At 43.7% G+C, this 14966-nt stretch overlaps 1 protein-coding gene across 1 annotated transcript in view; it reads right to left on the bottom strand.

The window, feature by feature from the left end:
• LOC126235383 (protein gooseberry-like) overlaps window positions 1-14966 on the bottom strand; it is a 257204-nt gene that overhangs the window by 97985 nt on the left and 144253 nt on the right. Inside the window, exon 3 of the mRNA XM_049944106.1 lies at window positions 9199-9316. Within this exon, the coding sequence (XP_049800063.1) occupies window positions 9199-9316 (118 nt within the window). The remainder of the gene's footprint in view (window positions 1-9198; window positions 9317-14966) is intronic.

Here is a 14966-nt window from a genome sequence, read left to right as displayed (position 1 = left end):
TGTTTATGTGCCTACAACTGTGTGTGTATGCTTCTAATCTTTTCCGGATCTTGGTAATTTTTGTGTATTTGTGAATTTTCTTTGTCTCATGTGATTAAAATTTGGCCACGGTCCATAGAAATTGTCTCCGCGGACCGAGTGGGCACGCGACTCTGTTATGAAACGTGTAGTATTTCACAAGCAATTGTACATAGTTAACATGCAACAGCAGTCTATAGATGCACTACATCAATGTTTTAAGGAATAAATAATTTTGCCTTCAATCTTATCTTGTGTACCGATGTTACGTCGCCGTTACCTTCGCCATTTACCTTGTAGTTTTCCTTGTTGGCCCATCTATAGCGTTTCCATGTGCACAGGTGTAGTGATTAGTGTTCCTTTTTTTTTATCTGAAACAAATGCTCTGGAATAGATCGTGTTTTCACGAATCTTGCTGCAGGCTGCACTTACGCATGGTGTTCACGCCCTCTTTACTTTACTCAATATTTGATTCACGGGAAGAATGCCTGGATCATATTAATAATTACATCCCATTCTTTATCAATGACTTTACAATGAATGTTCTTTTGTGAGTTTTTCTTATTAATAAATTAAGTAATTTTCCGACTCAGTGCTACCTCTTCTTTGTCGTGTGGCTAGAGTCGGTGGCGACCCTATCTTTTATATTGATTTCAGTGTCAAATAGCATTTTCTTATTCAAAGTGCGCGTGGCTCTTTTAGCTATCAGGATACATTCAAAGGGCGCTTCATGCTTCTTGCACATAGCGTCCTTTTATTCACGCTACTTACACTGCTACAGAGGTTCGTGGGGCAATACACCGATCCACTCGATGACTCAACACAACTGGAGTTGCTAAGGGTTTCCTACGACTTACAACGCTGGCAACGGGTTATACATAATGATAATGACAGTGAAACTTTGAGACGCGTAGGCCTATATATTTTGTATAAGCGGTAAATAAATAGTTGCCACTATGAAAGTTCCAAAACCTCGTATTTACCCTGCCAAATGTTTTTAACAATATCTTTGCATATTATAATCTCTCGAGAGCTCAGTAAACCGATACCTCAGTACATCAGGTCTAGAAGGACATAAATGACAATGCCCGAATAATTAATGTCAGCACGTATAAGCTGTTTCTGACTACCTTACGTTGAGAAAAATTTCGCCAAAATCGGTCAGCTAAGTGGCCATGGGCGAAAAGCGTACTACACCCGTTTTATTGCACTCCGACGGAAGCAAAAAGAGCGAAGTTTCTCCGCAACATCACAGAAAAAGATGTACACAAATTTTTTGAGCAATACAACAAACGAACACAGACTTACGTGCATTGAAATTCAAGCTAATCGCAATAATTCGAAGAAATTAGCACCATCAGTCTCGCTTACTTTTGTGTAAAAATCTGTATACTAAATTTCCCAGAGGGATGAAAGAGAATACATATCTGCATTAACTGCTCGTCCACTGGCACTAAGTTCTTCGATTGAAATGAAACATCATTTTTCTTGATATACCTGATAGCCCTAGTGCAAATATAAACCAGAATAATGTGATAAGATTTTTCAACGGCGAAATACCACATCCAACCGGTTGTAAATAATTTTTTATACATTGACCTATGTTTTGATACCTATAACGATGTCTTCATCAGAATGAAATTTCAACAACCCCATAAAATTTATGGTTGTTAAAATTGCTGACGACATTTTTAGAGGCTTCGAAACCTAGGTCAGTGTATTAAAAATTATTTGCAACCGGTTGGATGTGGTATTCCTCCGTTCAAACTTATCTACGGTTGCTGAGAGAAAGCCATGTCCAAAACTGTGTTAAAAATTCTTTTGCTTTTCTTTTCTATTACATTTCGCTTCTTTCCGTAGTGTATCAGTCTCGGCTTCTTTTCGTATAGCATCAGTTTATTTTTAAAAAAATGTGCTACAGTGTAACATTTCAAATGCTTTCACTTTTTCCACGATTCAGTCATTTCCATAGAGTGCTGTGTCAGAGATGAATAGTTTCAGAACTCTCTTCCACTATTTCATGCGAATGTTTAATATTCTTGAAAGTTTTGAGTTGAACGCTGAAAACTGTTTTCCTGTCTGTCTACTTAAAGTGTGTTTCGCGCAGATCTCAGTTGTTGCTCGTCTAGACTGTACCCAAACTGTGGTGTCTTGACCCCTGACAGCAATAAACCTCAAGAGACAGAAACAGAAGCTCTCGATATGTCACGTAAAATGGCGTCATTAATTTGGTAAATAAAGCAACTATGCGATGTTGTTGAAATGACTGAGGCCGGCCGAAGTGGCCGTGCGGTTAAAGGCGCTGCAGTCTGGAACCGCAGGACCGCTACGGTCGCAGGTTCGAATCCTGCCTCGGGCATGGATGTTTGTGATGTCCTTAGGTTAGTTAGGTTTAACTAGTTCTAAGTTCTAGGGGACTAATGACCTCAGCAGTTGAGTCCCATAGTGCTCAGAGCCATTTGAACCATTTTTTTTGAAATGACTGAATCTGTGCTTCTTTCTTCTTTTTCTCCCAATAAAACTCTGCTGCAACTAAGGCTTTTTGTCAGCATTAATCTATATTTGATTTTCAAACCCGGGGCTACAGACACAAAGCTATCGAAAGAATCGCTCTCTTTTTTACATATAAAAGAAGGTCAGCATCAATTTATTTGTACCTCCCACACATACATAATCCACGTAATCCTTCGTTGTGACTAGGTCCAACGAAGAGCGGCGCGTTTCGTCGTTTTGGAACAGAAAACTGAAACAATGAAACAGTGGTCAGACCAGAAATACTTCATGCAGTGAAAAGTCTTAAGCTGACTACAAAGGGAGAGCTTAAAAAATTAGCAAAAGTTGAAAGAAGAATCATAAGAAAATACTAGGACCCAAAAGCAGCAGTGAATTAAACTACCAATTAACATCTAATACAGAACTTTGTCTGAAAGTTGCCAAGTTAATGAACGTAGTGAGAAGGAGGGGATTAAAATTCTATGAATATCTATGCTGCGTGAATAACACAGAACAACTACACAAACCTTTACTAACCAATTCAAAATCCAGGATCATATGGCTGAGAGAAGTGGAAGAGAGAAGTGGAAGGAGATATCAAAATGGCTCTGAGCACTATGGGACTTAATATCTCATGTCATCAGTCCCCTAGAACTTAGAACTACTTGAATCTAACTAACCTAAGGACATCACACACATCCATGCCCGAGGCAGGATTCGAACCTGCGACCGTAGCGGTCGCGCGGTTCCAGACTGTAGCGCCTAGAACCACTCGGCCTCTCCGGTCGGCCCCTTCTAGTTGTCAGTGTTTTCCACATACTCCTTTCCGATTCTGTGCAGAACCTCCTCATTCCTTACTGGGCTGTTATGAACATTTTGCCGTTTACAGTACGCTGCGTCTATGACACAACCTGAAACACAAGGAACACACGGCATGTGGTCAGAGGAACCGTCATTTGTCAGCGCCATCTACCGTGACAACGAAGCATTTTCGGACACATGTTCATAGGACCTCTTTTGCTCCATTCCCAGTCGGAAATCCGTCCCTGCTGATAGTCGGTTCTATTATATTCACCGCTGATAAGTAAAATTAATATCTTCCGTTTAGTTAACATTACTACCTTTGCAAGACAAATGGCTTTAGGGCATCACATTGTAGTACATTGGTGAACTTTTGCGACGAGCTGCCACTGAGTACTTACACTTCACAGCAATCTGAAGTTTGTTGTATGCCCTCTTCATTACAGTGGATGAATCCCAATACAGGCCTGTAATTCGAGTTTAACGAAGAGACAGACGCTCTCATTCCTGTCAGCGCTACGAGTATTTCAGTGGCAGGCGTGCATTTCATCCTGCCTGTTCCCCAAGCCTCCGTCAAAAACCTAACTGCCAACAGGTGAAAAAATGGCGGAGGCGGGCGTTGCGCGAGCGCCATCGCCAGCGCCGGCGGCGGCTCACTTATCAGGCTGACAGGCGGCGGCTGAGTAATGGCCGGCGGGGTGTCGGCTGTGACGCCCGGCGAGGCCTGGCCGGCCGGCCTGTTGTTAATCACAATTAGCGGCCGGCCGGACCACACAGGCCGGCGTCACGCAGCGCCGCCCCGCGCCGCCCCCCGTCGCCGCCGCCTCATCACCGATTGAATATCGGGACGTGACGCCCGCGCGCCACCTCTGCACCGCTGCACAGCTGGCGGCGTTCTGTGCGCACTGCCGGCTGGCTAACTCACAAACAGTTGTGAGCGAACCATAATACGCAACGGAAACGCTCTCAATACAGCTACGTGCAGTGAGGTGACGGAAGTCATGCGATACATCCCAATACCGTGTCTCGCCTCTTCCTGTCCGGTGTAGTGCAGCATCTCGTCGTGGCATCGAGTCAACAAGTCGTTGGAACTCCTCTACAGAAATACTGAGCCGTGCTGTCTCTAAAGCCGCCCATCAATGCGCAAGTGTTGTTGATGCAGTTTTGAGTGCACAAACCGACTTCTCGATAATGTCCCATAAATGTTCGATGGTATCCATGTCGGGCGATCTGTGTGGACAATTCGTTCGCTCGAATTGTCCAGAATGTTCTTCAAACCCGTCACGAACAATTATCGCCCGGTGACAAGGCGCAATGTCATCCATGAAAAATTCTACAGTTGTTTGGGAACATGAAGTTCATGAATGGCTGCAAATCGTCTCCAAGTGGCGGAACATAACCATTTCCAATCAATGATCGTTTCGGTTGGACCAGAGAGCCCAGTCCATTCCATGTAAACACAGTCCACACCATTATGGGGCCACCACCAGTTTGCACAGTGCCTTGTTAACTAACTGGGTCCATGGCTTCGTGGGGTCTGCGTCACGTTCTAACCCTTCGATCATCTCTTACCAACTGAAATCGTAAGTCGTCCGTCCAGGCCACGGTTTTCCAGTCGTCTAGGGTTCAATCGAGGCTAGGAGATGCAATGCACGTGATGTCGTACTGTTAGTTAAGACACTCGCATCGGTTGTGTACTGCCATATTCCATTAACCGCAAATGTCGCCGCTCTGTTCTAACAGATACGTTCGTCGCACGTCCCACATTGATTTCTGCGGTTATTTGACGCAGTGTTGCTTGTCTGTTAGCACTGACGGGTCTACGCAAACGTCGCTGCTACCGGTCGTTAAGTGAAGTCCATCGGCCACTGCGTTGTCCATGCTGTGTGATAATGCGCGAAATTTGGTATTCTCGGCACACTCTTTACGCTGCGGATCTCCGAATATTGAACTCCCTAACGATTTCCGAAATGAAATGTCCAGGCGTCTAGCTCCAACTACCATTCCCCGTTCAAAGTCTGTTAATTCCCGTCGTGCGACCATCGTATCGGACACCCCTCCACATGAATCACCTGCTTACTAATGACAAAAATGGTTCAAATGGCTCTGAGCACTATGGGACTCAACTGCTGTGGTCATCAGTCCCCTAGAACTTAGAACTACTTAAACCTAACTAACCTAAGGACATCACACACACCCATGCCCGAGGCAGGATTCGAACCTGCGACCGTAGCAGTCCCGCGGTTCCGGACTGCAGCGCCAGAACCGCTAGACCACCGCGGCCGGCTACTAATGACAGCTCCGCCGATGCAGTGCCCCTCTATACCTTGTGCACGGCATACTAGCGCCATCTGTAAATGTGCATGTCGCTATCTCATGACTTCTGTCACTTCAGCGTACACTCTAAGAGGCCCGGTAACAACACTGAACACGAGCAACACTAACACACTCTGGTGGCCGTTCTACATTATACACAGAAATGCAACTCTAATCATTTACATATCAACAAATGGCGTGTAGATGTACGCTGTTTCATTGATATCCGACCCTGGCTTATCGGTGTTTCACTTTTTTGGAAGGCAATGTGTTTTCAAATAATACCGTAGCAACACGTCAGAAGGTATCACTTTCATTTGTTTCGTGTATCACTTAGTAAGTCTTACGTCGTCTGTTCTCGCGGGCAGAGGGAACGACATTACTTAAGGGGCTCCGGAACGCCCTATACTTGCAGTGTTAAAATAACGCTTATAAATTACATCTTTCCTCACAAAGTATTTGAGGTAGGGAGTTGAACTTTTTGCAGATTATTTATTGGAATATGGGCTACAACTTAACACAGGGATTTTACAAAATTTTAGTTCAGTTATTAAAGATGATTTCTTTTTCAATTGTAATGAAAATTCACAACATTTTTTGCAATTTTTTATTTATATATTCAAAAATATACAGTTTTTTGGAAAAAGGCTGTGTTAAATTATGCAGAAGGTACTGTGTAACATTTACTGAAAGTTTGAAACAAATATGTTTGGAAGATCCTTAGAAAACATGTAATTAGTATGAGAAAATAAAAGTTTTGGGAATCGAGCGGCAAAGATTGGATTAACTTTTTAGTGCATTCCAGGTCCATAGGATGGATTATCTTCATCCTCTGCAAACTCCTCCTCCAGCTTCCTCTTGTTCCTCCTCCTGTTTACTCTTGCTTGTATTTCTAGACTCTTTACAGCCCTGTCTGCAGCCCGAAGGCGTTCCTTGTCTAAAGCAAGCATCGCTCGTTGTTGTGTTCGTAGATTTTGCTACCATTTTCTTCAGTTGCAGTTACTGCAACACTGTTCCAAAGGGTGGTCATCTATGAACACTTATCACATTTCAGTTGTATTTCACTAGCAAGTCCTACGTGCTTTATTATGGAGAGTTCCAGACCAACTTCACTACAATGAATACATCTTACACAGTTTGAAAAAATTCCTTTGAGAACCGACATATCAAATATTTCATTCACATCCGATTCGCCCATAAAACATTCATAGTTTTCACTCATTGAACCAAGCTTCTTCTGTGAAGTATTTTCTTTCCCGCTTTGACTGCTATGGGCAGATGTACTTGAGAGGTTAGGTTCACTCACTTGGTTATCGTCTTTATTGTTTACAGTAATAACACATACCTTTGGCTTTCCAACATTTCTCCTTTTCTTAAAAGCCTTCAGAGGATTTCTAATAACTTTACTTTTACTCATTATTATACTTCAACAAAACAGAGACTCAAGAAACAGAGTTAATTACGAATATTTTGGAGATAACGACAGAGTAAATAAACATGAAACAATCGACAATCACACCAGCGATATATATTGAACCATCACAGGTTAGCCACAACACATACTTTATCTCACATCACTAAAATGTACCTGATGAACACGGACGTTAATAATAACACCATTTGACAGCAGTTTAACAGCGCCACAGTGGGTCACGCCCATGTAGAACACATTTCAAAAAAAATTTAAAAATAGTTGTAGTCTTCGTAATTGAATAAATTATATATCTATTAAAAGGTAATAGTCTGCAGATTCAGAAAACGCAAAAAAGTAAAAATTGAACTTTTCATGATTTGAGCGTTTCCGGAGCCCCTGAACTACTGAAACCTAACTAACCTAAGGACATCACACACACCCATTCCCGAGGCAGGATTCGAACCTGCGACCGTAGCAGTCCCGCGGTTCCGGACTGCAGTGCCAGAACCACACGGCCACCGCGGCCGGCGAAGGGAATTTGTCTGGAACGTTTGCAAGAATTAGCTGGGAACAGACAAGGACATTTTTCGTATATGTGTGCCATGAAGTGAGACGTTACATTGAAGTGATAGGAAGCACTATCAGATTCATGTCAGAGGATCCGCTACTTCGCTACTTGCTACCACCGCCGGGGCGAGCGACAGGCATGACGTTATCAGCGCGAAGCCGAGGCCCACGAGGAAGACAGGCCACGGCGCGTACGTCACGAACGAAGGCCTGAGCTCGCTCGACTCAGCAGACAAAACGCGTTTCTAAACAGGTTAACTCGCAACTGGGCTTGTACGTACTAACGAGAATTGCATCTTCTACTGGAATCTGCCACTATGAAGCCTTACTTATTACTAGTCGTACAACAAAAGTTTAGATCAATTCTTGCCGGCCGGAGTGGCCGTGCGGTTCTAGGCGCTACAGTCTGGAACCGAGCGACCGCTCGGGTCGCAGGTTCGAATTCTGCCTCGGGCATGGATGTATGTGATGTCCTTAGGTTAGTTAGGTTTAATTAGTTCTAAGTTCTAGGCGACTGATGACCTCAGATGTTAAGTCGCATAGTGCTCAGAGTCGTTTGAGCCAGATCAATTCTTGACCTGAGTGGTATAACGGCTTGTTTATAGCACTTGGTCTCTTCTGCGCAACAGTCCTCATTTCATGCAAGATGTCGTGCCTTATGCAAGTGATCATCATTTTGGCATGATTTTAATTTGTTTGTACAGCAATACAGACGTAACAAATCATTAGTAGGCCAATGGAGTTTCTATCATTGTAGGACTAAAACCAGTATGATTCCACAATAGTGGATTCCAGTAGAAGATGCACAAAAAATGGCTCTCAGCACCATGGGACTTAACATCTGAGGTCATCAGTCCCCTGACTTAGAGCTACTTAAACCTAAGGACATCACACACATCCATGCCCGAGGCAGGATTCGAACCTGCGACCGTAGCAGCAGCGCAGTTCCCGTCTGAAGCACCTAGAACATGTCGGCTACAGTTGCCGGAAGTAGAAGATGCAATTCTCGTTTGTACATACACACGCAGTTACGAGTTAACAGACGTAAAAACGCAGTTTGCCTGCTGAGTTGAGCGAGCTAGTGAGCTTGGCTTACCTTCATGACGTGCGCTCCGCGGCGTGTCTTTCTCGTAGGCGTCGCGCGGAGCGCTGCTGGTATTATACTGTATTGTGCGGAACTGGGGACTTTGAAAAGACGGAGAGGCTTCGTTCCCGCCGTAGCCCTCAGTGGTTCACAACCCCACAACAGGCTACAGCAGTCCACTCACCCCATCGCCGCCCCACACCGAATCCAGGTTTACTGTGCGGTTCGGCCCCCAGTGGACCCCCCCCCCCCCGGGGAACGTATCACACCAGACAAGTGTAAACCCAATGTTTGCGTGGCACAGTAATTGTGGTGTACGCGTACGTGGAGAAAGTGTTTGTGCAGCAGTCGCCGACTGAGGCGGATTAAGGGGAACCAGCGAGCATTCGCCGAGGTAGATGGAAAACCACCTAAAAACCATCTACAGACTGGTCGCCGCACCGGACCTAGACACAGTGCGTCAGACCGCACGGCTAACCGGGCGGGCAGCGCTGCTGGTACTCACCGAGGATGCCGTCTATGGAGTGGTTCTTGCGGAGGTCGGCGTCGTCGCGGCGACCGCCCCGCAGCAGCCGGCTGATGGACGACACGGAGGGCACGCTGTTCTTGTCGCACACGCCGTCCTGCGGCACAACCACGGGAACAGGGGCCCGCATTACAAGCACTGGCCACACAATGACACAACGCGCGCTCGTCTGACGCGAGCTACGATCTGCCTGACAACGCGTCCCAGCAAAATCTCTCTCTCTCTCTCTCTCTCTCTCTCTCTCTCTCTCTCTCTCACACACACACACACACACACAAACACACACACACACACACACGATGTGTTGTTCCCTGTCGGTATTGGCACATATGCGTACCCACACTAGGCATTTGTAATTTTTTCGGGGGCGTATTGTTGCACAAGCATATTAAAAACACTATTTAGGCCTCCGTATCTCTATCGGTAAAAACGTAACCTTTAGAGGATCACTTTGTTGTCCGCCTGTCCGTCTGCCTGACTCTCACAACCCCTTTTTCTCAGTGATGGAAAGACGTATCAAGCTGAAATGTACAGACTGTTCGGAAATTCCTCATACAAACTTCTAGGACTTCTAGAAGGGAGTGAGTCCACAACATTTCAAACAGGAACCCATATCCGGGGACGTACCTTTACCATTCTACGACGGTTTCAATTCAGATGTTTAACTCATCCACTTCTGAATAAGGAGTTGGATTAGACGTGACGCACCTCATAACGAAACATCCATTTATCACATCAGCACATTTGTTTGTACAACGGGCGTTTGAAAAGTCCGTGTAAAAAGAAAACTACTTACGTGTTTGGGGTAAACCTTTTATATTTTTCGACATAGTCTCCTTTTATACACTTCGTCCAAGGCTGTTCTAATTTTTTGATCCCTTCCGAATAATAGGAATTGTTCAAGTGTGCAACATAGCTATTAGTTGCTGCAAGCACCTCGTCGTTTGAATAAAATCCGCCAGCCATTTCTTCAAATTGGGGAACAAATAGTAGTCCGAGGGAGCCAAGTCTGCAGAATAGGGGGGATGTGAAACGAGCTGGAATCCTATTTCCATTAATTTTGCGACCACGACTTCTGAGGTACATGCTGGTGCATTGTCGTGATGGAAAAGGAAATTTTTGCAGTCCAATCGCCGGCGTTTTCCTTGCAGCCCGGTTTTCAGACGGTCCAATAACGATGAATAATATGCACCTGCAACAGTTTTACCCTTTTCGAGATAGTCGATGAGGATTATCCCTTGTGAATCCCAAAAGACAGTCGCCATAACCTCTCCGGCCGAAGGACTGGTCGTCGCCTTTTTTGGTGCAAATTCTCCCTTGGTAACCCATTGTTTAGATTGTTGTTTGGTCTCAGGAGTAAAGTAATGTTTCATCCACAGTGACGAAACAAGTCCCTCGGATTCTTCCTGAGCCCGCATCTCGTGGTCGTGCGGTAGCGTTCTCGCTTCCCACGCCCGGGTTCCCGGGTTCGATTCCCGGCGGGGTCAGGGATTTTCTCTGCCTCGTGATGGCTGGGTGTTGTGTGCTGTCCTTAGGTTAGTTAAGTTTAAGTAGTTCTAAGTTCTAGGGGACTTATGACGACAGCAGTTGAGTCCCATAGTGCTCAGAGCCATTTGAACCATTTTTTGATTCTTCCTGAACAGCTACAAACCATCCTTGCGACGCTTCACACGATTCCGTTTTTGGTCAAGCGTGAGCAATAGTGGAACCCATCTTGCGGATAACTTTCTCATGTCCAAATGTTTATGCAAAATATGATGTACCCGTTCATTCTGGATGCCCACAGTACTAGAAATCTCACTCATCGTAACTATTATGTCATCCATCACCATATCATTGATAAAATCCATGATTTCTGGAGTCGTAACCTCCACAGGGCGTCCAGAACGTTCAGCATCACTTGTGCCTATATGGCCACTCCGAAAACTTTGAAACCACTTATAAACTGTTGTATTCGAAGGTGCAGAGTCACCGTAATGTTTATCAAGCTTCTCTTTAGCCTACTGAGGCGTTTTGCTTTTCATAAAGTAATGTTTAATCACCACACGAAATTCTTCTTTGTCCATTTTTTGGAAATCACTCGACTTCTTTGATTCACATGAATCCCAAACACAAAGAAATAGACCAATATGGCTGAAACTTGGTGTGCGTTCTTTCCAGAGATGCTACTAACTAAACATGACCTCGATACGCGCCGGTGGTGCCACCTCTTGAACTTTGCATGGATTTTTCAAACGCCCCTGATAATAACACTCAAATATTGCGTATTCATATTATTCCAAAATAAAATAGAACCGAGCATACTGTACGTATAGAACAGTACTGATCTAATTACAACAGCGGCTCGATATGGCGACCACCTACGTTGCTACAGACACTGTACCTACGAAGCATGTTCTGGTACACACTCTCCATCCCACGTGGTGCCTGGCGTAGCGGCCAGAACTCGTGCTAGATCTTCCTCTGTCTCTACAAGGAGTTTCCTACATTAAACTTTGCATACGACCCCACAAGGAGTAGTACACATCATTCTGTCTACCCTATTGCATACGAGGACAAGCAGCTCCGAGACTTGTCTCTTTCGCTCAGCAGACGTGGGCCGTTACAAAAACTGAAATAAAACCGTCATAGAACGGAAACTGTACGATTCCGGACATGGGTTCCTATTAAAATTATTATGTACTCACTCCCTTCTGCAAGTCCTGTAAGTTTGTAACGGGAATTTCCGAACACCTTGTATGTCACATACAAACGTCGACGCCTCCTTGGCGGTGTAAAAATATGCTTCTATGTCTATGCGATCGAAAAATACGGCCATTTGTCACATATTTCTTACCTCGCAAACTCGAAACTTATAACGCCCTCAACCCGTATCTTGGCTGTATCGATATCGATAAAAATTGCCGATATTCTCTGTTCCCAGGATGAATGAACTATCTGTACTTCTAAATAACTGAGTCTGTACGAAACCCTCAGAGCGCGAGCCCTACCTACTCGCACTTGGCCAGTTTTTTATTCTATTATCAGATCACACAAATGGCATCATCACTGGTTTCTATTAACAGCCAAGTAGTCATCATAGAGTTGAAATTTTTAAAAATAAACAACCAGGGGGAGAGTAACATACTAATAAACTAAACTGCAATTCAAACTACTCGGCACAGTTGTATGCACTTGAATTTGTTAGTTCATAACTCAACTGAACATGCCCTCAGTGACACTCAGGGTGTACACATATGCGTTGTGACTGTTGAAACAGATGGCTTAAACTACTAGTAGAAAACTTACGACTTCTAAATCACAAATACGAGGTGCATTCAAGTTCTAACGTATTCGATTTTTTTCTCAGGGCTGGAAACAGACAGTGGTGGTAGCACTGCAGGGTACACAGAATTCCCGCGGCAGTGGCGAGAGTGAATGCTGTTGTTGAGACTTTATTCCATTGAATTTACTGGCACTTCGTTTCCAGATCGAAACACAACATCCAGGTCTTATCCATTTTCACAATCGGTTAGTAATAGAAAGTTCCATTCACGCCGTCATCACACATTAACAGTTCCTGCCCACATGCCATACAGCCTCGTGGTCATGGGTAAGCCTTTGTGGCACCCACCTGGAGGACACTTGCGTTTCCAGCTCTTCATGCAGGATTGTGTGCGTGGATACCACGGAAACGCCCACTTTGGAGGCAGTGTATTCCAGAATCATTCGCGATCCTCGAAAACAGTTTACTCCACTCAACCGCTCATGTCACAAAACCGGTTAGTGCGAGGCTGAGATTGTTGTGTTGCTACACTACGTTCTGCCTTATTTAAACTGTCGCACCCACGAAGGCAAGTTTGGCACACTCCCATGACACCAGCACCACATGTTTCACTTACCTGGTGATGAATTTCAGTCTGTGTCACACCACATAAATTGACAAAACGAATGATCACACGGTGTTCTTGAAATGAAAATGACGCCATTTTAAGTACCAATAAAAGAATTCTGTGCGCCGTAAAGTGCTGAAATCTCTGTCACGCATTCACAACGAGAGTACATGAATTTTTAAACAGACCGGATGTTTCTGTTTCCAGTCCAGAGAAAAAAAATTCACTGTTTATAACTTAAATGCACCTCGTACAAGATTAAAAATATTTATAATGTAATGTAGAGTGTGGCAGAAAGCCTTCTCAAAGTTTTCCTAATGGTATTTTGTTTCATTCTGGCTTGTTAGTGTAGCGCTACCTACTAGTTATCTCCACATTTCTCAACATCATTCCTTTGGGGCACACTTCAAAGTTACGAGACACTTTTACACGTGATTTTTTCTGCTAGATGCAAAAAATCAATCATATAAAGCAAATACATTTCGTGGGTAATTTCTTGAAGGTTAAGCTGTTCCCGGAAACGATTTGGCGATAATTTTTTATGTTCTGTGTATTTTATTGGAAGATTTCAAGGCATTAGATATCTCGCGACACACCGGACATATATTGGCCACACAGTAACGTGTTGGGAAACGCTAAGTTAGCTAGTTACTCGTGGTTCATGTCTGCTTATAGTGTATATGCAGTTAGAACTGGTTTAACACGGAAGCGACAGAGATGTGGATTTCTGTACAAAACAATTAGGAACAGCCGCTTAGGGCGCCAAGCTGAGAGAGATGCCAGGGGTGTCCATGTGAAAATTTGGTATGCAGTGTTTATCACAATTTGTAGCGAAAACTGATCCGGGTGAAAGCGTACGACGGAAAACAGGGGTGTGAGGGGAAGGGGATGACAAATGAAAAGACGCTTATATGGAAGAATGTTCTTGAATCTGCTCTGTATCTAGCTTATCTACAACAGTAGTTACTCTGCACTGCTTCCACTAAGAGAAGGCTTTTTCTCACACAAGACAAACAACAAACCAGTTGTCGGAAACAAGATATATTGGTCCTCGAGACGGTTGCCATGTACAGTTTCTTGGTTATTTGTGTTTGATTTCTTCCAGAGAGCTGACTTTGTTTTTGCTGTTTATTTCCGTACAATATGTTATCGATTTCGGAAGTATGTAGCTCATTCTTTGGAAATCCATACTGACTTACACAGCTCTGAAATCGGTAACATATTTTATGTGTAAACAGCAGGAATGAAGACAAACATGTTGCAAAATGGATCACAATACAGTTCACTGATTCTTAAACCGTAGCTCTAACATAAAAAGCATTTGCACTGAATACCTTTTCTTTTCAAGAAAATGAACTTTTTTAACAATTTGTGATAGTAATATCTCCTGAAATAATGGTTTCAACATGAGAACAACATTATGTATGTTGTTGTTGCTAGTATTGCGCTTCATACTAAATTGTTAGTACACGTTTATAAAATACTTCCAGAAATTAATGAAGTTTGAAATTTTAAATCGGAACTCGTGACCTATTTTGGAAAAGGACTTCTTTATTTAAAACTGTCTTGATCGCATTTGGCGGACATGACAGTCTACTTATTTCGACCTTTAAGAGTCATCATCAACACCAGTGGCCTGTTACCAAAGTAGCATGTCAAATAGGCATCGTGGTCACTTAAAATTAACCCGACATTTTAAGGGGAGTATGAGTGACTTATCCTGCTAATATTCAATTTATTAATTCCATGACCCATTTTCTCAAGAAATACTTCATGCAGTTCAATGAAACTTTTGCAGGTTTCTTATGCGTGCTTCCTGTACTTACTCCTCTAGTTTGATTCAAGTATATATTCTAGGAATTAGGACAGAATTTT

Source organism: Schistocerca nitens, chromosome 2 (assembly GCF_023898315.1).
Source record: "Schistocerca nitens isolate TAMUIC-IGC-003100 chromosome 2, iqSchNite1.1, whole genome shotgun sequence".
NCBI lineage: Eukaryota > Metazoa > Arthropoda > Insecta > Orthoptera > Acrididae > Schistocerca > Schistocerca nitens.
The sequence above is the reverse complement of the archived record's forward strand: the minus strand, read 5'-3'. Positions and strand labels throughout refer to the sequence as shown.